Source organism: Vigna unguiculata, chromosome 5, assembly GCF_004118075.2.
Source record: "Vigna unguiculata cultivar IT97K-499-35 chromosome 5, ASM411807v1, whole genome shotgun sequence".
Taxonomy (NCBI): Eukaryota; Viridiplantae; Streptophyta; class Magnoliopsida; order Fabales; family Fabaceae; genus Vigna; species Vigna unguiculata.
The window spans coordinates 32,339,644-32,365,859 of NC_040283.1; the positions used below are offsets into that span (position 1 = coordinate 32,339,644).

The 26,216-nt window shown below is 31.3% G+C and overlaps 2 protein-coding genes across 4 annotated transcripts; both read left to right on the plus strand.

Annotated features, from left to right (window-relative positions):
- Positions 1–2,492: 2,492 nt before the first annotated feature.
- On the plus strand, positions 2,493–5,670 carry LOC114185165 (ribokinase-like). Of its 3 annotated transcripts, none has more exons than XM_028072726.1 (5): positions 2,493–3,296; positions 3,645–3,830; positions 4,334–4,529; positions 4,614–4,721; positions 5,560–5,670. In XM_028072726.1, the coding sequence occupies exons 1-4, from the start codon at positions 2,679–2,681 to the stop codon at positions 4,703–4,705; spliced, it is 1,092 nt and encodes a 363-aa protein (XP_027928527.1). In that variant the 5' UTR covers positions 2,493–2,678; the 3' UTR covers positions 4,706–4,721; positions 5,560–5,670. The 3 variants fall into 3 exon arrangements, with proteins under 3 accessions (XP_027928527.1, XP_027928528.1, XP_027928526.1); XM_028072727.1 differs by having other exon boundaries at positions 5,574–5,594; XM_028072725.1 differs by lacking the exon at positions 5,560–5,670 and having other exon boundaries at positions 2,494–3,296; positions 4,614–4,972.
- An 837-nt stretch (positions 5,671–6,507) lies between these two features.
- Positions 6,508–9,751, plus strand: LOC114185166 (ribokinase-like). The gene is made up of 4 exons (XM_028072728.1): positions 6,508–7,232; positions 7,420–7,605; positions 8,993–9,188; positions 9,267–9,751. Exons 1-4 carry the CDS (start codon positions 6,624–6,626, stop codon positions 9,356–9,358), a joined length of 1,083 nt encoding a protein of 360 aa, XP_027928529.1. The 5' UTR covers positions 6,508–6,623; the 3' UTR covers positions 9,359–9,751.
- Positions 9,752–26,216: the final 16,465 nt, after the last annotated feature.

Genomic DNA, 26,216 nt, shown 5'->3' on the forward strand with positions numbered 1-26,216 from the left:
CCTTTGCTCATCCCCGAGCTGCTCACCAACGAGCTATATGTTACAAGTGTTACAATGAATCAATTCCCTCACACACAAGGTTAGTCCTTAATGAGTTTCAGGTCTCCTGCTACTCTCACCACATGAGTCAGTCCGCTCTAAGTGAGACTAACTGACTCCTTAGAGTGTCAGGATGCAATCCTTACCTTGAATCCTTACCAAGTTATATAGATGGGGCACCACCATGGACACCCACTAACAAGGGCTATGGAATTACGTCCCGACCACTGAAGCACGACCCTGAAAATCTCACCTAGAGATTCCAAGGAATTACGTACTAACACGGACCAATCATACTCAATCAATCAAGAAGGGTTCACATGCACATACATATACATACATATATCACATACCAGTGCCTCATAATCCACCTCTTTCATATTCCCAGTGAATCCATACCAACCCATTATTCTCAAACCATGAATGTGGAACTCCATCTCATATCAATGCCAAGCCACTTTATTACCAACCATCTCGATTAGATCACAGCCAAGATCATATCCAACACATCATTTTCAAACCAAGGATCACACAGTTCTTGCATACTTAACTCATTCATGCTCTTAACAGGGTAATGAAATTATACAGTAGATCACCAATCAATATATAAAACACAACAAACAGCACCAACTCAAGCATCAGCCTCGCTCAAGTGAAAGAGCTCTTTCGCTCAGGCGGCATGTCCTCGCTTGGGCGAGACAATCAACAGTGAGGGTTGTTGGAACGCGAATTCTCGCTTAGGCGAGCCCCTCCTCACCTAAGCGAGTTGTCTCCTCGCTCAAAAACAAGGTCCCTCGCCTGGGCTGAAAACTACAGCGACGAGCCAAAGTCCTCATGCGTTTTCGCTCAGGCGAGCCCCTCTCGCCTGAGCGAGATGTCTCGCTCAAACGAGAGCTCTCCGCTTGAGCGAGAGCTCGAGTGTGAATCTGGCCTGTTCTGCAAATCTCGCCTGAGCGAGACAGGCCCACTTGGGCGAGAACAGGCGTTTCTCGCAACTATTTTCCTGTACAGTCACATCTCCACATCCCAAACAATAATACCAACCATACCATACATCCATAGCAACATATAAGCTCAAGCATCACGAAATACAAGCAAAACAGCAGTCATCGCACCAAACAAGAGGGTTCTAGCTTCCCTTACCCGGAAACAAGCTAGCACAAGACTCGTAAACCATCAACTAGCGAACACAACAGCTCCGAGCTTAGCTCCGTGAACTATAGGTACGCGGAACAGAGGGGAAACTGGATTATTAGCAAGGAACTTCGGTTGAGACCAAGACAGTAAGGATAAGATAGGAGGAAATAGTTGAGAGGCTAACTTACTTGATTCAATGGAGTCCTTCTATCTCAGAAAGAGGACGCAAAACCCTAGCAGAAAGTGCAGTTGCTCAAGGAGGCAAGGAGTTCTGTTTTACGAAAATGAGCATAGTGATTAGGGTTAAGGCACATTAGGTCTGGTTTTTCACTTTGGACTAGCCCTTTGGCTCATTAGTTTGGGGCAACCTTTTTAATTTAGGACAGAAAAAGAATAACGAATTTAATGGGCCTTACATCTCTTGTTTTAAATCATATTTATCATCACTATTTAAAAATTAATATCATTTTTTTTTATCAATTACTATAGAAAAAAATCATTGATCTCAAAAATAGGTCAAAATACTATGTTGAACATATATATTTATATTTTTTTTAGTGAAAATAAATAAGAGTAAATTAAATAAATCACTTTCTTATGTTGAACTCATGTTCATAGTCTATGCACATGTGGTCACTTATATATAGATGTTTATACAATAAAAGAAAAAATATACCAATTATTTCATATCATTTTAAGTGATTCTAATGAATAAAATAAAACTAAATTCATTAAATAAGAGAATTTAAAATTATAAATGTTAATAACAACTTAAAAAGGTTTGTATATCATTTATTAGAGACGATTGAAGTTGATTTATTTCTTTTCCTATTAAAAAACATTAGAAAATATTAAGGTCATTCCATTATTACAATTATTTATTTATATTCTAAATACTTTTGACACATACATTTACTTTATTATTTAATTTATTCTAAACTTAACATATCTCTTATATTAAATCACAATATTTAAAAATAGTGTGTGCTGCACAGTCAAAATACTAGTATAAAACAAATCTTATACAGAAAAGATCCTGTAAAAACTTTATGTGGCTTATGAAATATATTTCATACCGTAGTAATTGTTTTAGTTGGGACTATAATAATATGATTTCTATTTCTATCTTTTATTTAATGATATAGGTATAGATAATTGATTAATGTATTATTATTTTACTTTTATTTTAAATTGATCAAATGATATAAATTGCCATGATGACGTATTGTCGGTATTCTGTGAAAACAAAAACATTTTGTCAGTACAATTGTCATCTTCTTCTTACATTAATTGTGCAATTTTATTGTTTCTGAAGTATATGTACTGAGTATCTTTGTTCACGATCCTAATCCCAGACATTAATTTATTGACAAACCCAATGAATGCAGTCACAGATCCTTCAAAAGGAATTAGCAGAAAGCAATCCCACAGATACCTTGATAGCGTAATATCGATCACCAATCCAACGATCCAAATTGAAGCAAAGAAGAAGAAAAAACAAAATGCTCAGTGTAACAACAACACTTTCAACACAACACCACTGTTTCCACTACCACACGCAAACCACGTTCCTCACTACCCTTATCCCAATCCAGTCCCTCTCCTTCCGCACTCACATTCACAACTTCAGACTCCTCTGTTTCTCTTCAGACCCCTCGCCGTCACCGCCACCGCTGGTGGTCGTAGGCTCCGCCAACGCAGACATCTACCTCGAGATCGACCGGCTACCGCGAGAGGGCGAGACTCTAGCGGCGAGGTCCGGCCAGACGCTCGCCGGCGGAAAGGGCGCCAACCAGGCCACGTGCTCCGCCAAGCTCAACTACCCAACCTACTTCGTCGGACAGGTCGGAGATGACGCCTATGGCAGTCTCGTGACCGACGCGCTCCGCCGTGGCGGAGTTTGCCTCGACGGTCTCACGGTGGTTCCGTCCGCGTCCACCGGTCACGCCGTTGTGATGCTCCAATCTAACGGCCAGAACTCCATCGTATACATTGGTGGTGCTAACTTTAGTTGTTGGCCCAGAATTCTGCCACGTCAGCATTTGGACCTCGTGGCCCAAGCTGGCATCGTTTTACTGCAGAGGGAGATTCCCGATTTTGTCAATGCTCAAGTCGCGCAGGTTGGGCTGGGCCTGGCCGTTTTGGAATGTTTATAGTATCTGTTTTTATTACAATGTTTAATTACTGATTTCCTCTAATAATCGCATGATACATGTGTTTAGTGCTTACATATACACTTTCTTTTTTTAATTCGTTTTACACAATCCGTTCCAGTTTCTGTAATTTCAAACTTGTTAGAAGTAAAGATTTTGCTGCGGCAACATACTTTATTATAGGAATTAGTGTGATGGAAGAAAAATAATGACAGTAAGTAGTTAAGAAATTTTGGTTTTGTGATTGATTTTGATTCGTATTTGTGAGGCATATTGGATATTGCATTGTTTGATATGATCTTGTAATGCATGAAGGCTGCAAGGAATGCTGGTGTGCCGGTTGTGTTGGACGCTGGAGGAATGGATGGTCCACTTCCGCCGGAATTATTGAACTGTGTTGATATTTTGAGTCCTAATGAAACTGAACTTGGTCGACTTACGGGAATGCCAACGGAAAGTTTTGAAGACATTGCACGGGCTGCTTTGAAATGTCATGAATTAGTGAGTTCAAGTTCGGACTTTAGGATCAGACTGAAATGTTTTTTGTGTAATTTGCTACTTGAATGCGGTATTCATCTCGTAAGGATATTCAAGGTTTTAAATTCTGGCTTTAATTGCAATTGCGGGTTATTATTGTAGTCGCAGTTGCACTTTTGTTGCGGTCATGAATGCTGAAGAAAATTTCTTAGAAACATGGTCGCAGTTGTGGTTGCCAACTGCTTTTTAGAACCTTGAGAATGTCCACAAAGAATGATAATTTTCAAATGTGGCCTCCCTTTTGGATAAACTTTTTAATAAACATTTCTGGGTTAAATGAATTGAAATCAACTTATATACTTTAACTTCCATGTTAGCTCTATTATTTTATTTCTCTTGAAGTTAATTTAATTTGTGCATTAGCAAATTTAAGTTGTTGCAATAGTCTCAATTGGTCTACTTCTGTGGTAATTTTTCTGGAATTTCAAGGAGATAAGAAAGTTCTTGTTATTTGTCTGAAATTTCAGGGAGCTAAGCAAGTTCTTGCAAAACTTGGCCACAAAGGATCTGCTCTTTTTATAGAAGGAGAAAACCCGATTCAGCAGCCTGCCATACTTTCTAAAACTGTCATTGATACAACTGGTGCCGGTGATACTTTTACTTCTGCTTTTGCTGTAGCTTTAGTAGAGGGAAAGTCCCACAAGGAATGCCTAAGATTTGCTGGTGCGTGTGGCTAAATGCAATTCTTTTTTCTTTGTAGAATTTTCTGTCTGAAATATTGTGCTTAACTATTATGTTCTGCCACAGCTGCTGTAGCTTGTCTTTGTGTTCAAGTGAAGGGAGCTTCTCCCAGCATGCCTGATAGGATATCTGTTATGGATCTCCTCAGCTGTCAGTGAGAATTTTTTTGAGCAGGTCAATCTTCACTGAAACCAGTTTAACATTTGTTTCATTTGTCTGGATTTACTATCTTATATTTTAGAAAAGAAAAACCATAATGTAGACTTCTAGAGGAAGTTCCTTGTATCCATATCTATATATGCTATTTTGGTGGTCTTCCTTGCTGTTCAGTGTAAATTTTCATGCTCCTGACTGTAATTCAATGGTCTTGGTCATTACATTTTCTGGCACAGTTTTCAGCTAATAACTACTGTTTAGTTTCATTAGATGCATTCCCACTACATTTCTCAATAGTTTGTGATCAACATATTTGTTTCGACACGGAAAATGTAGTTGTTGTTGGGAAATCACGCACTAAAAATAATCTCTTTATGGAGAAACACATTCACAAATAAAAACAGAAAAATATAAATAAAAATACACAAGAAATGTGACGTGGTTCGGTACTTCAAGACTTACATCCACAAACACTTAAAAAAAAATATATTATCACAAGTGCAACTTTTACCAAACTGTGGACCAAAATTGCAAACCCTTCCTAGTATAATTTTTCTGGCAAAAATTGTAAACCTTCCAATGACATATAACTATCCAAATTCCTCGTATATTTAAGAGACTTATTGAATTGCAGTGACAACTCTAAAACCAATTTTTTACTTTTATAATATTATTTTACTATTCTCTTTTTCGTATTACTCAAAATAGAACTTTGATGAATATTCATTAGAGAACTCACCGTTCTTAAATTGGAAATTATGTTAGTTACTTTCTTATTTTATTCATTATTAATTCTTTTACACGCGAGTACAAGTCAGTGAAGATTTTGTAACAGAGTTTCCCTTACTGACAACAGTCCACTTGTCAAAGGTCACAATGCGGACTACCTGGAACAAAATAACTATAAGCGGCAGAGGAAAAGACCCAGAAAACAGAGTTTTTTGTGATATGATGAAACTAACCCTTGAACAAAGGATTAGGACAAGCTTGATTTTAGGGAAGAAAATAGAGAAGGTACACATATTTCTTCTTACCACTTATTATCCAAGGGAACTATATTTAAATTGAAAAATGATATTTTAATCTATTTTTTTTATTAATTTATTGTTTTTATCATCATTAGATCATCTTTTTAATGACATGATGTGATAATTTAATGATGATTGAAGTAGTGGGTTAAAAATAGATAAAAAAAAGGAATATTTCCCTCAATCAGCATTTTCAAGTCCGTCTTCATATAATGTAGCACGTGCATGTGAAAATCTAGATTGGTCAGTTTATAATCTGCAATGGAATTATTATTACAATTAGTTTATTGATTAAATTTTTTATTTTTTATTTTATTAATATTATATGCTTAGAAATTTATTTCATTTTGTATTTTAATATTTTATCACTGAATTAAACCTTAAAAGAAAAAAAAACTCCAATGCCACCTTTTATCACTGAATTAATCCAGATATTACTATTGTTGTGAAATTACCGTCTTTCTATGTATTAGTGCAATATTTATTTATAATATAAAATAATAATATTTTTAATCAACACAACTCACTTGAGCTTAAAAGAGATGAAAATAAATATTTAAAAATTTTAACTAAATTTATATTAATTAAATAGTTTTTTAATGGGTACTATATTGTGATGATAGTTATTACACATCATCTTAAAATGTAAAGAATAATTTATAATTTATAAATTTAATCCCTGTCCCTGTTCGAAGAGTAAAATATTAACAAAACTCGTTAATGTAATGATAAATCCTTTCTAAGTTATAGCAAAAAGGCAGTAGGAAAAAGTGACCTTTTTCTTTTTCCTAGTAAATAGCTCCATCTGCTGGACCCTCACAGAAATAGCTACGCCCAGAAGAGATCCGTCCATCCAACGATCAAACCAATCGAATACAACCCAAAGAACGAAATGACGACCTTGATGACGACGTTTCCCACGCACCACTCCTACTCCCACACCCAAACCACTTTCCACACTACCCTTCCCCCAATCCAATCCCTCTCCTTCCGCACTCCCAATCACAATTTCAGACTCTTATGTTTCTCTTCGGACCCCTCCTATTCGCCGCCGGTCGTCGTCGTCGGCTCTGCCAACGCCGACATCTACGTAGAGATCGACCGCCTCCCGCTAGAAGGCGAGACCCTCTCTGCGAAGTCCGGCGAGACGCTTGCTGGCGGCAAGGGCGCCAATCAGGCCACGTGCTCCGCTAAGCTCTCCCATCCGACCTACTTCATCGGACAGGTTGGTGATGACGCTTTTGGTAGCCTTGTTACCGGCGCGCTTCGCAGCGGCGGTGTTCGCCTCGACAGTCTGACGGTGGTTCCGTCCGTACCCACTGGTCACGCCGTCGTCATGCTCCAATCCAACGGCCAGAACTCCATCATTATCATTGGGGGTGCTAACTCGAGTGGTTGGCCCAGTTCGCTGCCACATCATCATTTGGACCTCGTGACCCAAGCCGGTATTGTTTTGTTGCAGAGGGAGATACCCGATTATGTCAACGTTCAAGTCGCACAGGTTGGGTCGGGTTAGCCCAGGCCTTTTAGCATTATTTTAAGCACATAGCTACAGTGTTTTCTAACCAGAATTAGAGTTTTATGTTAACAACCTAGAAGCAATGATTTTGATCATAGAACAAAAGTATAATCGCATAAGAAACTTTTGGGTATTGCGTTGTGTTATTATGATCTTGTAATACATGCAGGCTGCGAGAAATGCTGGCGTGCCTGTTGTGTTGGATGCTGGAGGAATGGATGGACCACTTCCGCCGCAATTATTGAATTTTGTTGATATTTTGAGTCCTAATGAAACTGAACTTGCTCGCATTTCTGGAATGCCTACTGAAAGTTTTGAACAGATTGCACAGGCTGCTTTGAAATGCCATGAATTGGTGAGTTCATGTATGAAATTTGGATATCACATTAATATGATTTGAGCATTTTGCTAATTGAATGCATTTTTGTTGCCTGAGGATTTTTAAGGTTTTAAATCCCGAGTGTAGTTGCAGTTACGGCATTATTTTGATTGCTATATATTGTTGAGGAAGATTGTGAATAAATGTGGTTGCAGTTGCCATTGCTGACTGTATTTTAGAACCTTGTGAGTATCTTGGTTAGGATTTTGACAAATGTGGGTATATATGCAATTGTGGTTTTATTGTGATTCTCTGTATTGAGGAAAATTGCTGACATATGAAGTTGCAATTGTGGTTGCTGACTATTTATTAACACCTTGAGAATGAAAGCACAATTTTTCGAATGTAATATCTGAAGATCTGATGCAACTTTGAGATTTTCTGATACTAATATCATTTGTTTCAGTATCATTTATATTTTTTGGCTGCATAGATGGCATTCACAGTGTCTATGCTGAAAGAACTGGTAATCATACTAATGTTTATTAGAGATCCTTCTACAGTAGGTTGGGTTGGGCCCGAATGAAAATATTTTTACAATAGGTCAAACAATTGCACCCGACCCACCTACGACCCAGTCCACAATGGGCGTGGTGGACCGAATTGACCTACCAACCCACCTTAAAAGATATTCACTATGTATTATGATTTATGTGAAAACATGGAATTAAAATCTGGAAAACTTGAAGTTTATCTGGGTTGAGGAGTGAGTTGGTGTGATATTTTTAATTCTTTAGTTTGTTATGAATTATGAAATTATATTAAAACTTTAAATTTTCAATATGAAGTCTGAATTGTTACGGATTATGTTTTGTCAAATATATATAAAAAAAATTTAAATAGAATTTTTATTTTATTTTAAAGATAACTGTTTTATAATTTGGGTTAATCAACCCTCTAATCCATCAATCTGCAATATGCTGCGGGGGTTAATGTTTCCTGGATTACATGTTAAGTGAGCCGAATGAGGCTAAATTGTTTATAAGTCAAGGTGAGCCGAACTGCTCGTTTTGACAGCTAAATGTTTAATGCTCTTGACATTTACAACTTGCCTGAGGAAAAGATAGGGGAGGGTAATATAATTTTATATTTGATTTTCTTTTCGTTGAATCCAATTAATGCAAATGCATCATAAGGGAAAGGATACTACAAGGGAAGCAAGATGACTTATGACCAATAAACTATTGGTTCTGCTTTTTCTTCTATTTTTTCTGTACTGTAACTCTATGGCTGCAGTAGTTCTGCAGCTGTGTCAGAGTTTATCTTCAAATGTCTTGGTTGATTCCTGAAGGTTGATAGAATGATAGATAAATTTTATTGTCATGAGCATTGCAATTCAGCGGTTAATTGTCTGACATTTCAGGGAGTTAAACAAGTTCTTGTGAAACTTGGGCATAAAGGATCTGCCCTTTTTGTAGAAGGAGAAAAACCGATTCAGCAGCCTGCCATATTAGCTAAAACAGTCGTAGATACAACTGGCGCTGGTGATACTTTTACTGCCGCTTTTGCTGTGGCCTTAGTTGAGGGCAAGTCCAGAAAAGAAAGCCTCAGATTTGCTGGTATGTATGGAGGAATGCAATTCTTCTTCTGAATTTTCTCTTTGGTAAAATATGGCTAACCATAATGTTCTGCAACAGCTGCTGCAGCTTGTCTTTGTGTTCAAGTTAAGGGAGCCTCTCCCAGCATGCCAGATAGGAAATCTGTTTTGGATCTACTTAATCGTCAATGAAAATACTTGCTCAAGGTCAATTTTCACTGAAAGCACTTTTACCTTTGTTTCAATTGTTTGGACTTATCGCTTGTTCCTGTTTATTGAGGAAAATTAATAATTTAGACTTTTTGATGAAGCGCTGGCATCGGTATCTTTATATGGTATTTGTTGCTTTCCTTCCCATTATGAATCAATTTTCTGATGCTCCTGACAATAATTGGATGGTCTTTGTCATTACAGATTCACGCGTGGCTCTCAAGTATATAACTATTATTTAGTTTCATAGATGCGTTGTTAATACAATTCATGTGTACATTTACTAAAATTCTCTCGAGTCTGTCCTATTATTGATCCTGTTTTGTGAACATATTTGTTTCAACATGCTAAATGAGCAGTCAGTGCGTAGGAAAATCTTTTAGTCTCTTCCTATTCTATTAATTTTTTCCTACGGAAGAACTAATCAATGAAGATTTTTAAAAACACGTGATGTCAGTAACTGATAGTGGTCTTACTTTTTACTGTCGGTGGTCAGAATTTGGATTATCAGGAACAGAATAACTGTGTATGACAGGGAAAGACACTTCAAAATGGCAGCAAGGAAAACCAAAATCCTTTACACAGCATTTCTGCTAGATTGAATAGTTTGTTGTCATTGTAATAAGATTAGGCCAAACCCCCTTTGACAATGAAAGCAAAATGAACAGAATAGAAAAAAAAAATGTTCTAAAATTGGTGTAAGAGATAAAAGAACAAAAGAAAATAGTTAACTTCCTCTTTGTTTTGGTGAGACAAGTGGGGAAAAATTAACAAAGTGAAAGACATATCTATCTTGAAACATCGCTTTATTCATTCCAGGAGCTTTGTTAAACAAATATTTATGATAATCATTTGTTCGACATTGATTTCTGTGTGGAAACTGAATACTTTCTCGAAATTGATATATCATTTTCGTAGTCCATGATTCTGATTAGAAGAAAAATCAAGTATTGCCTAACGTAAGTTGGCTATTTCAAGCCAAAAGTTTTTAAAGGAAACAATAACTTAAAGATATAAGGTGTAGAAGCAACCATATTCAAGTAGGAATAAGCAAAAATGTATTTTTACTTTTATAAGCGGGTTGTGAAATATTTTGTTTCAGGATGTTTCAATAAAATTTTCTTTAATTTCAGCCGGTACTAAATCTCTCCATTACAATACATGTCAGTCAAGTTTCACAGAAAGAAAAAATTACTTCATTTTAAACCTGTTTTAACACAAAAGTATAGGAAGAGAAACAGCTGAATAAAGCATATAAAGGTGGATTACCAGATATATAAAGTAGTAATTTAATTTTGAATCTATATATGTGAATTAAATATATTAAATATTTAGAGAGATTATAATTTATCACACGTAATAATCTTATTTATTCAAACTATATTGCCTTTAACAAAAGATATACGCGATTTCATAAAATATTATGATAACATTTATCGTATCTTTTCCTCATGGTGTCAGAATGGAATTGTTTAATAAAAATATTTATGCCATACCCATGGACTCCATTCAATGTTCAGATAGTGTAGCCATGCAGGGAAAGTAAACTGAAATATTCACACAAGAAACGCCAAAATAGTACGATAAGGCATAAAAATATTCAAACATTTGTTCTACCACTGTCCAGAAAAGAAGCCCCGTATTTGTAGACACTACATGTAACCATAGTAAACAAATATTTACTACTCAGACTTTATCCAACGTCAGTGTCTGTATATTCTTAATAATGTCTGTGCGGGGTACCCCAACATCATACGAATTTCTCTTTTTTCTTGTAAGCCTCAAAACATGTGTTTTCCTTTAAATTCCCATAAGCTAACAAAAGCATGCTAGCTAATCATTTTTCTCTGAAGCTGCATGTTCACCACTTTCATGAAACAAAAATATGAATCATTCTCCCAGCCTTCTCATCATTCTTCTTCTGCTATCCCATTTCTTCTCATATTCAAGCTCAAGCACAAGAATAATGATTCATCATCATCACCACCAAGTAAGTGCATATATAATTTCTTTGACCTTTTCTTTGTGTAAGCAAGAGAAGATGCTAAGTCATGTTTTGTCTTCCAAGCCAACAGGAACTGAGAGGGATCATGTTCAAAGGAAAGCATTGCATGAAGTACACTCAGGGCCTAATCCTATCAGCAATTCCATTCCACAGCAAAAGTTGAAGTCAGATACACATAAACATTAGGTCTTCTTTTCCATATGTTAAATTCATTTTTCTTTTTCTTTAAACTCTATATCTTTCTTCTTTCTTCTTCCATCATATTTGTATACATATTTTGAGTCAGCTTATTGAATCATATATAATGAATCTAAATTCAGTTTGAAGCATAACGTCATCATCAGTTCTTCACTCTCTTGATCCACTTGTGTTTATATAATATATATATATATATATATAAAATAAGCTCAATCATCACTAGTTATATAGTTTTTGCTTTTCCATTCCCTACTGTGAATTATTGGGTAAGGAGAGAGTTTTCATTCAGGCTAAATAGAAGTGAGAGTCATGCTGTTTAATAATTGAAGTTTGAATTCATTTGGAGGATTTGATTCTGATGATTAAATTATTATTTCTTTTTTGGTATTTGAGTATTTCCCTGGACACATGAAACAATAATGTTGGGGGGAAATATTGAGATCTTAGTTTTGTGGGCTAAACACAAAATGGAAAGTACTTAATTTATTGGAAGTGCAAATAGCACTTAGGAAAGAATGATTGATATCTCATTACTCTAATCAGCATAATTATGTCATTAATATACTAATAGTGATTATGATTTAAGGAGTCCATTTATATACTTTACTTCACTTCACAAATTATTTTGCTGTTGGTGAATTATTAGTGTTTATTGATTTAGTCATATCCTATAAACTCAACCAATATTAAATAATAATTATATAAAAAGAAGAACCCTACCAAATAAATTAAGTTGTTATGGTTCCTTTTGATTATTTGGGTTTGACTAAAATCAGTCTAATAAGACTTGATCTCCAATGATTTGAATATAGATCTCAGCATCCACTATTTTACTATTCATTTTCCCTTTTTATTTACTTTTATTTTCTATAAGCCCTAAACATAGATTTTTTAAATTTTTAGTTTTGTATCATTTGAATAAATAGCAATCATAAGGGACTTCAGTTTTTTTAAACAATTTGTTAATTTTATCACAGCACTAAAAGGATAGAATTGATTTAATTTGCTTTTTTCTTTTACCAAGTTTTGGTTTTTTTTTTTTTTTCAAAAATGTCACAATTGAATCAAACAATTTTGATTGATTGGATTTTTTTCCACGTCAAACTAAATCAAACCAATCCAACTCACTTGTGGAGAATGGTAAAATATTTCAAAATGTATATTAGTTTACACAATAAATATAATTATAAAAAATGTTGTGTAAATGTGTATCTTTACCACAATTTCTAAAGCACACTCATGTGTTGAGACACTTTTTAACTAGACATTAATTTGCCTGGTTAATTTGAAAGTTGTCACCAAAGATACATGTAAATTGGAAATAACTTGATAAAGTTATTATAAAAATAATTTAGAGATGAATATTTTGTCTATAGATATACATAGTGATAAAACACTATGGCCTCATATGATCATGTATGTAGCAACCCATATGATAGAATAAGACTTTATTGATATTGTTGTATTTGTTTGACTTATTGTAAGCCTATGTTTACAAATAATGTGCATTTCCTGTTGAAACCTTTTAACTATGCTTTGGTAAAAGCCATAATGACATTTCATCTAAAGATAGTACAATTAGCACTACAAAAAAAAAAAAAGCAGTGTGAAAAATTGTCACCCATCATTACTTTATATACCTAACTAGTTAAATCAAAAACAGAAGACACTATTATAAGTGGAACTGTGATATTTTGTAAAATGTTTATGAAATATAGATTTTATTTTGCAAAATTTAATAGAAATTTCGCAGAAAGATTTCACAAAATACAACAAAAAAATCTAATAGGAAGAGAGTTATAAATATTAATAAAATGTTTACATGTTTTAACTTTCTCTCACATAAAAGAGTTTTAGTTTTACTTTTTATAATTAAAATTTACAGTTTTATTCATAACATAACATTTGTTCTTTCTGTTTATATGTTTAGTAAAATATTATTTCAAATGACCTGTAGAGATTATAAAATAAGCATCAATGATAAAAATAACAATTTTAAATTTTGGAGGGACAGAAATACAAGATGATAGGAACTTAAGCTAAAATTACATATTACATAAAATTAAAAGTGGAAATTTCAAAATTTAAAGGAATAAAAAAATAAAAATATATTATGGGTAATTTAAGACATCCAAGTTTTTAGTCCTCCCTTTACTATCCTATTAACAAATCACATTATTTTGAATAAAATGTTATTTCTAATTATATTATTTGAACACTACTATACAAACCAAGAGTTCCTTGTCAATCCTATTACAATCAAATAATTGTGAAAGCTCCACCATAGAAATTTAGAGAAATGATTGGCACAAAATGAAATTAATATTAAGAAGAAAGGTATGTCGATTAGTTAATTAAAAAGTGATGTGACATGAGAAAAAGAAAAAGGAGAGAAGAGAAGAAAAAGCAAAGGCAGCCATATATATGATTCTATCCCCATAATTGACCATCTTCACCAACGTACCAAGTTTGGCATCTTTCTGAAAAAAGGACATCCATTTGTTTCGAGGTGTTTTGAAATGTTAACTCTGCAAAATATTGCATTGGTCTAACTATCACCAAAAGTGAAAAAGAAACACCAAATAGGGGTCACCATGAAAAACATAATTGTACGAAATTTAGCACACCAAAAAAAGCTGATTATTTCAGTTTTTGGGGTATTGGCTTTAGGAAAAAGGGTAGTGCGATTGTGTAACTTGTTTGAATCACTCAAAAAGTTCATGAACTTGTGAGAATGGAATCATGCATACCAATATAAATTATGCATATACGTTGGATAGATCAGAGAAAGAAAGAAAATCTTCTTAAAAAAAAATTGGAATTAGATAAATAAAAATAGGTTCTAACTAGTGAGTCAAGCCATCGGATTCAAATCAGGTTGGATCGAAAAAAAATTAATTTCTTTAAACGTGGGGTGAAGACTCACTTAACGCGCATTGTTTAAACATATTCGTGTAGGTTGATCCGTAACTCACCAACAACAACACTTTATTAGTATTTTTACCATTTTGAATAAGTTTTTTTATTAAATTTATTTATTAATTCTAATTATATAGGTTCACAATTTGATATTTTAATTAATAGAATATTGTTCAATAATATTTAAATAATTTAGATGTTTAATTTATTTGTTTTCTAAGTTATATATTTTTATACTTTAATTTTCAACCACTATCTTTACATTAATATTTGGAGAATAAAGTAAATATTTTGATTTCACTACTATAAACAAAAAAATTAATCGAGTCAGTCCCATTTTCTTGTACTACAATAAATATATAAAATAAAACATTGTAAGTGAGTCAATCTACTATAACTTACCAACTCCTGATAGATCGAGTCAGATTACAAAATTTTCGTCTCATAAAAAAGTGAATCTCATTGAACTGTGTTTTTTTACTCCATTTGTATGAGTTGGATATATTTAATATTTTCGTCTCATATATTTATTATTTAACTTTTTTTTCATATATAATTTTTTTTTATTGAATAATATATGTACTTGTATGATCTTTTATCGTGTTTTAAATGTTAATTAAACATTTTCTTTATAAAAAATAAAAACAACAAAAATTTATTAATATCGGAAGAACATATAATTGAAATTTTAAAACAATTATAGTATTATTATTTTTTGCAGATGTTTAGAGAAAAAAATACCTTAAGAATTTCAATAAACTTTGTGTATATGAAATAGGTTAAATTATTGAGAAAAATAATTAATAATTATGTAGCAAAATATTTTTTTTCTAATGAAATAAATTTAAGAATCAAAGAGAAAAAGATAAGATATTAAAAAATATTAAAAGAAATAAATAGAAATATTAAAAGAAAGTAAAACTATCAAATATATATCTCATAAATAATTTTATTGGATAAAATTAAGTTGTTTAAACAAAATTGCATAAAAAAATGTGATTGAAATTATGACTAAGAGAGTACGATTGATATATTACAGGGATGTCAAAAAAATTCGTATCCGCGGGTATCCGCGGATAAAACCTGGAACGGGTAGGAAACAAATATTAAAAATGGATACCCGCTACCCGCGGATACGGGTATTTTTGATACTCGTATGTTAACGGGACGGGTACAGGTATCATAGTATCCGTACCCGTGGATACCCGTACCCACTAAACTTTAATTCAGAAAAATACCCTTATATATATATATATATATATATATATATATATATATATATATATATATATATTAGTAAAAAACATTATGAGTCTTCATTCAATAATGGTGATCGGATTCTTACCCCACAACGGAGTAGATTACTTATAGATACTGTGGAGGCATTGATGTGTCTCCAATACCGATTATGGACCAACATGGAAGGAAATGAAATTAATACTTGTACTTAGATAATTTTAATTAAGTGATTGTTAGAAATTTTTAATGAACTTCTTATGTTTTTAGGCTCTTCTAGATTAAAATTGGACAACATGAAACTTTAGACAATGTTGCAAGAGATGGATATTGATGAAGTTAATAATTTATTTAATATTTCATTCAAAAATAAATTACAATATAAATTGTCAGTGATTTTTTATTTGTTTGTTTTTCAATAATCAATCGGAGAAAGGAAACTTGTTGATCCAAACACTAATAATGGTTAAATATTGATTTTTGTAAATACCCGCGGATACCCGTGGATACCCATATATATAATTACCTTTTCAGAAGTTAATCTTTTAATTAATTTAAAATTTAAAAATATTTTTAGAAATATAAAAATTTAACCAAATATATTTATAAATGATTTTGTTGACCATAAAATTTATTTAAATTACATAGTCCACAACACACAATCATAATTTGTAAGGTTAAAGCTTTATATTTGCGGAAGTATTTACTTATATATACTATTCAAGTTATTTATTTAAGTCAAGGTAACAATTTACTTCCATAATAACTAACGTAACACAGGCGCTATCGCGCTTGTGTGTATGATTTTTTAAATATGCGTGATATTATATTAGTAGGTGATAATATTATAATTTTATTAAGTTAATATATAAATTAAAATTATATTTATTAAAAATAAAGTGAAATATATCAGAACAGATAAAAGAATAACCATTGATAAATAAAGAAGAAGAGAAAAAGCAGAGACATTCAATTTTATACAAAATTTGTAAAAGTAACGGTCAATTTTTAAAAATTTAATAAATTATTATATTTAAAGAGTAAAATCGGTATTTTGAAAAGTGGACACAAAAAGGGAAATAACCTTTGTATATTGTTATAGATGATTAACCCCAACAATCCTTAGATAAGATTATCATAATTAATGTCACTTTTTTGTCAATTTTTGCACATTAATCTTCAAGTGCAAATTTCCATGCATGTTCCAACATATTCTTCTGTCTCGTTTAACATCAAATACCTTTTTAGGCATAAGTTATGCATAAACAATTTCATATATTTTCTTTTTCATAACTAAATTACAATACAAATTCTTTCAAGAAAATAATTTTTTTTCCTTTTAGACACATTTTCTTATATATTTATTAAAACAAAATTAATTATCACAATCAATAGAATTAAATTATAATTTTATTCGATCAAAGTTTGTAAAGCAAATAAATTAAATATATTTTCTAAAGCTTCTAATTAAACAATTTTATTCATGTTTTCTTTTTCATAACCAAATTACAATACAAATTCTTTAAAAAAATATTTTTTTCCTTTTTTGACACATTTTCTTATATATTTATCAAAACATAAAATTAATTATTACAATCAATAGAATTAACTCCTAAATTTGTTTATAAAGCAAATAAATTAAATATATCTTCTAAAGCTTCTAATTAAACAATTTCATAAATGTTTTCCTTTTCATAACCTAATTGCAATACAAATTCTTTTAAAAAATATTTTTTTTTCCTTTTTGACACATTTTCTTGTATATTTTAATAATCAATAGAATTAAATCATAATTTTATTCGATCAAAGTTTGTATAGCAAATAAATTAAATATATTTTCTAAAGCTTCTAATGTAAGCTAGAAAATAGTATTTTAGAAGTGATATTGGTTTAAAAATAGTGAGACTCGACTATTTTAATATTAAAACGTTTTAGGATAAATAGAATTGTTATAAAAGAGTTTCATTATTTTAAAACACACCATCTCTTTAGAAATCACTTTTCTAGAGTTCTTTGACTTCTCTCTTAGAGTTCTTCCTCTCTGGTCTTTTGATTAAAGAATTGAGACCGTAGGAGTGATTCTCATGACGAACTCTTCAATTTGGATTGATCAATTTCTTCGTTCGCATAAGTTGAGTTTCAACCCTTTTTCTTGGTCTATTTCTATTTTCTATTGCATGCGAACCATCTTCCACTTGCATGCGTCCTTTTAATTATTTATAGATAGAGCATCTTGTGGATGTAGTAGTGTTTGACATTTTTATAGTTTTTTAAGCTGGATAACAAGTAAGGGAAGCTAAATTTAAGCTTGTGTTGAACTGAGTAATCTCTAATTTGTGAAATTCTCCTTGGATTGTTGGTGTTATGAATTGATATGATTTTGATTGATATTTTTTGTGTTTAAATTGAGGTGTGATTCTTGATTTCTATGTTGTTGCTTGAATTTGAAAATTTGAGGATTTGAGTCATTGATCAAATTGGTATAAACTCCATGGCTTAAAGACTATTTTAAAACAATATATAAAGGAGAAGATTCCTGGCGTTGGGCGCTACTCAATTTTCGGCATTGTGCTCTCTTGGTAAAATGAAGATTCCTACTTTGTTAACCGTCAGATCAAGGTGAAATTTTGACTGTTGATCCTAGACATGTGATTCTGCATTTTAACCGGTGGGATCTTTGTTTTGTAGTCTCTGGTTAGAGAAAATATTTTCACCATTTTGATGTACTTTATGTATATATATGTTTGAGATTGTAATTGGTTGCTATGTGAATATGAAAATGTGATTAAAGATGCATAAAACTACCAATCACACCTATAAGATCAACTTCCAGTTTGGAACCAAGGTGATTTTGGTTTACTATACATTAGTTCACAAAACAAAACCTACATACACTCCTTTTGTACCATCAATGCTCTTGGTTTTGACATCGATTATTTAGTTTGTACGTATATGTATTTTCCTTTTATATTTGGTTTACATTAAATGTTTTATAAATTTTTAATGCTTTAATTTTTTTATTGTAGATGTGATTGGAATATTGACTAGTGTTTGGATAGAAAGAGAGCTTGAGAAAGTTGGTAAGAAGACCAAGATGAATGTGATCTATATTGAAGTTGATGGATAAGAGGATTGATTTGTTTTGTTAGAATATGTTATTATATCTTTGTTACTATAAATTTCTAACAAATCGATACCTCATGCAATAGTTTTAGAATGAAGTGTACTTTATTTGGTCAATATGCATTAAATGCATTTCTTGCTTCTAGAGGGGATCAACATGTTGTTGTTACTTTACATTATTGCAACGTGAAGACCTTCCCAAGTATGTCACTCTCACCAATTATTACAAATTATTACATTTATAGAAATTTATAGAAAGTTATTGATATTTATACATAATACAATTAGAACCATCACAAAGTGCAAAATTTTTGTCTCAAACACAAAAAGCAACACATTAGAAATTAACTAAAAGTGGAAATTTCTACCCACTCTATTTGTTTGACACATAACATGAAAACCATTATGCTCCTTACCTATAAATGTATTATATGGCAAAATGTGCTGCTTACACGTGGTCTCCTTATTCTACTTACATTTGGTTCTCCTTCATACATAAGATAAAGCACCATTCTTTATCACCTTGAAAGCAAACATATATTTCTCTCTCACGTGTTTCTGATATCTAAAAACTTTCGTTTTGCTCTCAAACCAACCGATTGTAGTAGTAATTCACATTTTTCTCTTTGGACTATTACCCTTTAAATCCTAACCTTACGCTTCTCTACCATTCCTTTGCTTTCCAAAAGCTTCCCTTTTCAGATGACCACACTTCTCTGACATTCATTTGCTTTCCAAAGAGTTTCCTTTTGCTCTCAAACTAGCGGATTGAAGCATTTATTGAAGTTTTTCCTCTCACAAATTTATTCTAGATTTGTCTTCCCACTCTTTCTGTTCTTTTTATTTTAACTTTTGTTTCATTTTTTTTGTTAGTTCAGACCAGCTGATTGAAGCATTCATTTTAACGTTTGTCAGGGTTTGTTTTAATTTTTACTGTCTCCAATTTTTCCTTTTTTTTTCGCAATATGGGTGCATGTGCAAAAGTGCTTTCCAATTTTGTGTTCACATTTTTATTTGTAATTTGTTAAAGTTTGCTTTTTACCATTTTTAATTAATAACTCTGGATATGTGTCAGAATTGTGTGTTGTATGGTTGAACCTCTGATTAATTCTGAGATTGTGTAAGGAGTTCTTCACATTTGCTTTTCAAATTTTTTCCTGAAATTGTTGACCAAAGGAGACTATGTATATGGTTTTAGGTTTGTTATATCAAAACTAATTTCAAAATATCACTTTTATTTCCCTCCCAAACCATCTTCTCTCTTTAAATCATCCTCCCTCTTTATTTTATAACTCTCCCAGAACAACCATTGACACCCTAGCTGTTCAACCCTATTTCAATTTTTTGCATTTCATGTTTTTGGTTCTTCTATTTTGCATTCTTAACATTTTTTATTTGTTGTTGTTTTTATTTTAAGATGATGATTTGTCTTTGCAAATAATTTCATTAGTTTCCATTTAGTAAGGTCAAAGGGTATTTTTTTCCCTCTTTCTCTCATTTCGTAAGATCTAAGATTTTTCTTTTTGGTTCTATGATTTTTTTTTGTAGCTTAACATATCCATATATTTACTTTGGTTTGTTGTTGAATTTCTGTTTGTTCAGATCATGATTTGTTTTGGTGAATGAGTTTTTTAGTCATCATTGTTAGGTATGAAGCTTTTTTTTTTCTAATTTTTTCCTCATTTCCATAAATCTTATATTTTATTTTTTGTAGTTTTCAAGATAAGAGATTGGGTGAAGCATAAACAATTGAAAAAAACTTCATATTATTTTCTACTATTAATTTAGTTTTTGTTTCAAGATGTAGGATATCTTCAAGAATAGGAAGGAAAAGACTGAAGAATTCTTGAAAGATGAAGGCAAAACTCTCAACTAGAAGGACGACATTGGTTTTAAAAAGCTTTGGTTTTTAAAAGGTTTGATGTTTATTATTTTACTATTTTCTTCATCAAACACAATCCTCCCCTCTTGTTGAATATATGGGTTATGGTTTTGGAGTTTTATTTAGTTAATTTTTGTTAGTCTTTTCTTTATTTAGTTTGTTATTGCTATAAATTTTGGCAATTTTTACTTTTTTTTTAGTTTTTGGGTAACCAATTCCAAACAATAAAGTCAAATCCAACAGAATGCGACAAACCTGAAAATAATAGGTTTAACAAGGCCACTATAGAGGCTAGAGAGGAAGCTGTAAAATGGTGTTTGGAGAACTAAAAGAACAAAAAGTTGGGACCACTGATATTACATTGCCTGATGAATCTTCAAATTTGTTGACTCTTTTTTGTGGGATATGGACGATAAACAATTTGTGGGTTCTACTTTAGGAGGCTTTTCAAACCTCATATTATTCAAAATTTTCTGTTAAGACAAGGAATAATATGATTAGGTTACGTTTGCACATTTATTTTTCTCATGTTTTTGGTCTTTTAGTGGTGCTAATTTGTTCCTCACAAAATTTTCACAATGTATATGTACTAACTGAAAATTTGAATGATTCTTGCTAGGTGTTGTTGGTGTTGAGATGAGTGGAATTGTAGTTGACCTTGGTTTTTACATGTGTTATTTATTGTTCTCTGTATGCTCTCAAACTCCTTTGAAGAAATAGCTCAACAACAAAATTCTCTTTCACTCATTTTCTTTAGTTTATTTCGTTGGCATGTTAAATACAGTTGCAGTTAGAACTCATCAAAACTGTAACTGGTTAATAATACAAATACTTTTAATCCTTTCATTTTAATAGATAGTATTTTTATTTTAATATTTTTTTTTTGCTGATATATTGGGTAAAACACTAACATAGTTATTTATAATGTCTTAATAGTTTTTCATAAAATTTATTCTACAGGTTTGACATACTATATATACTTTGCATATAAATTAAACAACTTTGACATTGCTTTTGGAAAATTGTTGGCATCAGACTTTACGTTGAAATAGATTTGCATTTAAATTGGATGATCTACCCAAATCAGGGATAGAAAAGAGAAAGTTGTTTATATTCTTACTTTCATTCCTATGCTTTAAAGTATAAATTTAATAATTTTGATCTTAAGATGGATCAGGTCAGTGTTATAGAAATTAAGTTCAACAATATGAATTAGCTTAACGAAACTACTTGCTTTTTTAGGAGGAGAAATAATAAAGAAATTTGTTGCTTTTTTGTGTTGATCTAATTGTCTAATGGTAAATTATTGTAAAGTGTATACCTAGAAATTACAAGGATTTTCTTGCTCTTTTTCATGAATATAAATTCATTAGAAGATGTTGTGTTGGTTTTCCTCTCAGTTTGGAAGAGAGGCAAAGAGTTGAGACGAAAATATGAGAATTTAAAAACCATAAATTTACACCCACATGGTTTGATTTGAGGAAGTCACGTAAATTCAATGAGATGATTTCGAAATCTCCCTATACAATGTTAATATAAGTGAGCATCAGATGGTCAGACATCAAAGTAATGTGTTATGCATGATAAAATTGTTTAACTTTTTTTTTAATCATTTGATGATTATATTATGTATCCTAATTTTTAATAATTATGTTTGATGATTTATTTGAATGAATATTTAAATTTTAATATATTGTACGAAATTTAGTAATTATTATTATTGTATATTATTTAATTATTTAATATTATTTTGTTTCAATATTTTTTGACTGTACTTATTTTTTAATTATTTTAATGATATTATTCTTAGGTGTGTATTTATTTTTATATAAAATAAAAAATTGTTTTTATAATGAATAAACTTGTTATTTAATCTATGAAAATGTATACTTGAATTAAATTATTAAATTTAAAATATTATCTTATAATAATTTTAATTAAATATTTTTTAATTTTCTTATAATACGAAAAATATGATGTAATATTTTCTATTTAATTAAATATAATGAACAATTAAATAAAATAACTTTGATATTTATTTTTTATTTTTGTTATAATACTTTTAATTTCCGACAACTAATTAATAGAACTCTTTCAATATTAGGTAGTTAACTTAGAATATTTATTGATAAAAAAAATAATGATAATGAAAATATTATTGTTTATAGTTAAAATTTATAGTTTTTTTATTATAAATACGGTAATTAACTTTAAATTATATATATATATATATATATATATATATATATATATTTATTCAAATAGTTGATTTTAAATCATGATTAGATCTCAAAATATTATTACTATCTTATATAATATATTTTGACATAATTTATTTACATCTTAAATTAATTAATAAATTGTGTATAAAATATTTAATATGTAAATTTACAAATTTGGTTACATCACAAAAATAAAACAATCAGATAATTCTCTCTGTTACTTCTCCACATTTAAAAATAATAGGTATCTCCAAACATTTCATCTTTCTTTCTCTTTCTTGTAAATTATTTTGTAGTTTTCATGCAATAATATTTCATTATAAAAAAAACTACTACAGGATTTTAAGATTCATGATTCTCACATGTTCACGCACATAATCACACGTTTACGCACATAATCACACATTCATGTACATAAATCATAAATAATAGGATACTAACCTTGATTCATGAGATACCCAATAATAATGCATTCTTCAATCTCTGTTCTTCAACCTCCTTTTCGCAATCTATCTATTTGTCTTCGTTACTCCTCTCACACTCTCTTGTGAGAGAACCTTATGACCAGAGAAATAACCCTAATATCCTTTTATAAGCCAACGTCCATCAAGTTGGGCTGAGCTTTATTTTATTTTATTATGACTTCCCATAATAACCAATAGGTCCTTATATTTTATTAAATCACAATTGGGCCATCATAATATTTCAAATGAGTCAAATAATTGAATTAATTCGTCAATTAATTCTAACATTCTCCCACTTGACTCATATGATGTTATAACATTATGTGATTTAGTACATAAACATAATGCACATTAAAGGACCTTACATGAATTGGTTCAATCGTTGTTCACAATCAAAGATACAAAAATAATAAGAGTCATGGCAGTCACACATCATTCACTCGACATGATTCCTTCTATGTACTACTGTATCATCTTTTTCTCCTTAATATGACTTTAACATGAGAAATCCTTAATGAGTTCAAACATAATGTCATTTTTTTTTCAATAATAACATAACATAATTTGTTTCTTCATCATAATTTGCATGCATAAACATAAAGAAGAAAACACAACCTTCATAAACTTATACAATAAAGAGCTCAAAGTGTCACATAAACATTAATAACTTTAACATTCACTAGTAGATATAATGCTCATTTTCTTTACATGGCCAGCGTACAATTGGGTGGTAACCCTTTTGTCAAAGGGCCAACAATCATAAGATTTGTGCTATTGACACTCTATGTTTCTGAACTTCTTCTTCAATGATAAAGTATTTCAATTTCATAAGCTTAGCACGTTTGGAATACATGTCGTTCTTAGAAGAGAAGATTGTTGCGAAATTATCACAATAAATTTTCAGCGGCTTGCCAATATTGTCGACTACTCCAAGTCCTGAAATAAAGTTCCGCAACCAATTAGCCTGAACTGTGACCTCAAAGCATGCCACAAATTCAGTTTCTATGGTGGATGCAACAATGACAAACTGTTTCACACTTTCCATGAAATCATTCCCTCGGCTAAAAGATACACATAACCAAATGTAAACTTTCTTGTATCCATACAATCGACAAAGTCTGAATCTGTATAACCTATTACCTCAAGATGATCATATTTTCTATAAGTAAGCATGTGATTCTTTGTTCCTTGAAGGTATCTTAAAACTTTCTTTGCAACTTTCCAATGTTCTAATCCTGGATTACTCTGGTGTCTACCAAGCATACCAACTGCAAGACTAATATCTGGCCTCGTACTTGTTTGAGCATACATCAAACTCCCAACAATAGATGCATAAGGGATATCTTCCATTTGATTCTGTTCCAAATCATTCTTTAGACATTGCATGAGACTAAACTTGTCTCCTTTCTGTATTGGAACGAGAGATGTTGAACATTTATCCATTCTGAATCTCTCTAAAACTTTATTAATGTATGCGTTCTGAGACAAACCTAATAGTCCTTGTGATCTATCAAGAAATATTTCTATTCCTATCACATAGTATGCCTCACTCATATCTTTCATTTCAAAGTTATTAGAGAGAAACCTCTTAGTCTCACTTAATAGACCAAGATCATCAATCGTAAGCAATATATCATCAACATACAGAATCAAAAATATAAACTTGCTCCCACTGTCCTTCAGATATATACAATGATTAATAATATTTTCCTTAAATCCAAAGGACACAATAGTATCATTGAACTTAAGATACCATTGTCGAGAAGCTTGCTTAGGTCCGTATATTGATCTCTTAAGTTTACACACCTTGTGTTCCTTTCCTTCTCTAGTGAACCCCACTGGTTGGCCCATATAAACATCCTCTTCTAAATCCTCATTCAGAAAGGCAATTTTAACATCCATTTGATGCAACTTAAGATCATAATGAGCTACTAATGTCATGATAATTCTAAAAGAATCTTTCCTAGAAATAGGCAAAAATGTTTCCTTATAATCAATACCATCTTTATAAGTAAAATCTTTGGCAACAAGTCGGGCCTTGTAACATTCAATATTACCTTGAGAGTCACATTTAGTCTTAAAGACCCATTTACACCCAACTCTCTTGCATCCTTCAGGAAATTCCACAAGGTCCCATATGTCATTCTGTGCCACTGATTTAAGCTCATCTTTCATGGCATCTAACCACTTATCAGAATTATCACCATTAATGGCTTCTAAAAATGAAACTTGATCATTATCAATACTTAAGTCATTTTCTGACTCTTGTAGATAAACCACATAGTCATTCGAAATAACAGATTTTTTATCTCTGTGAGATCTTCTTAATACTACTTCTTGTGGTTGTTCTACTACCAGTTCATTGTTAACCTCAATATCATTAATTTGTTATTCTTCTTGATTGTTGTGAGTTTCTACAACATAGGGAACAATAACTCTTGAAGAAGAAAAAATACTAGCTACAAAACTTGTACTCTAACTTCCTTAATCTCCACACTTTGTGAAGCTTCACTTCCACTGGTTTCACCATTCTCAAACGATTCTTGTACTATGAGTAGGACGACAAAACATATACCCTTTTGATTTTTTATTTGGATAACCAATGAAATATCCACTGATTTTTCTTTCATCTAGTTTATTTTCTTGCGGATTGTATCTTCTTACTTCTGCTTGACAATCTCAAACTTGCAGGTGTCTCAAACTGGGTTTCCTACTCGTCCAGAACTCAAAAGGAGTCCTTTTGAACAACTTTACTAGGAACCTTGTTCAACAAATACATGACAATCTATAA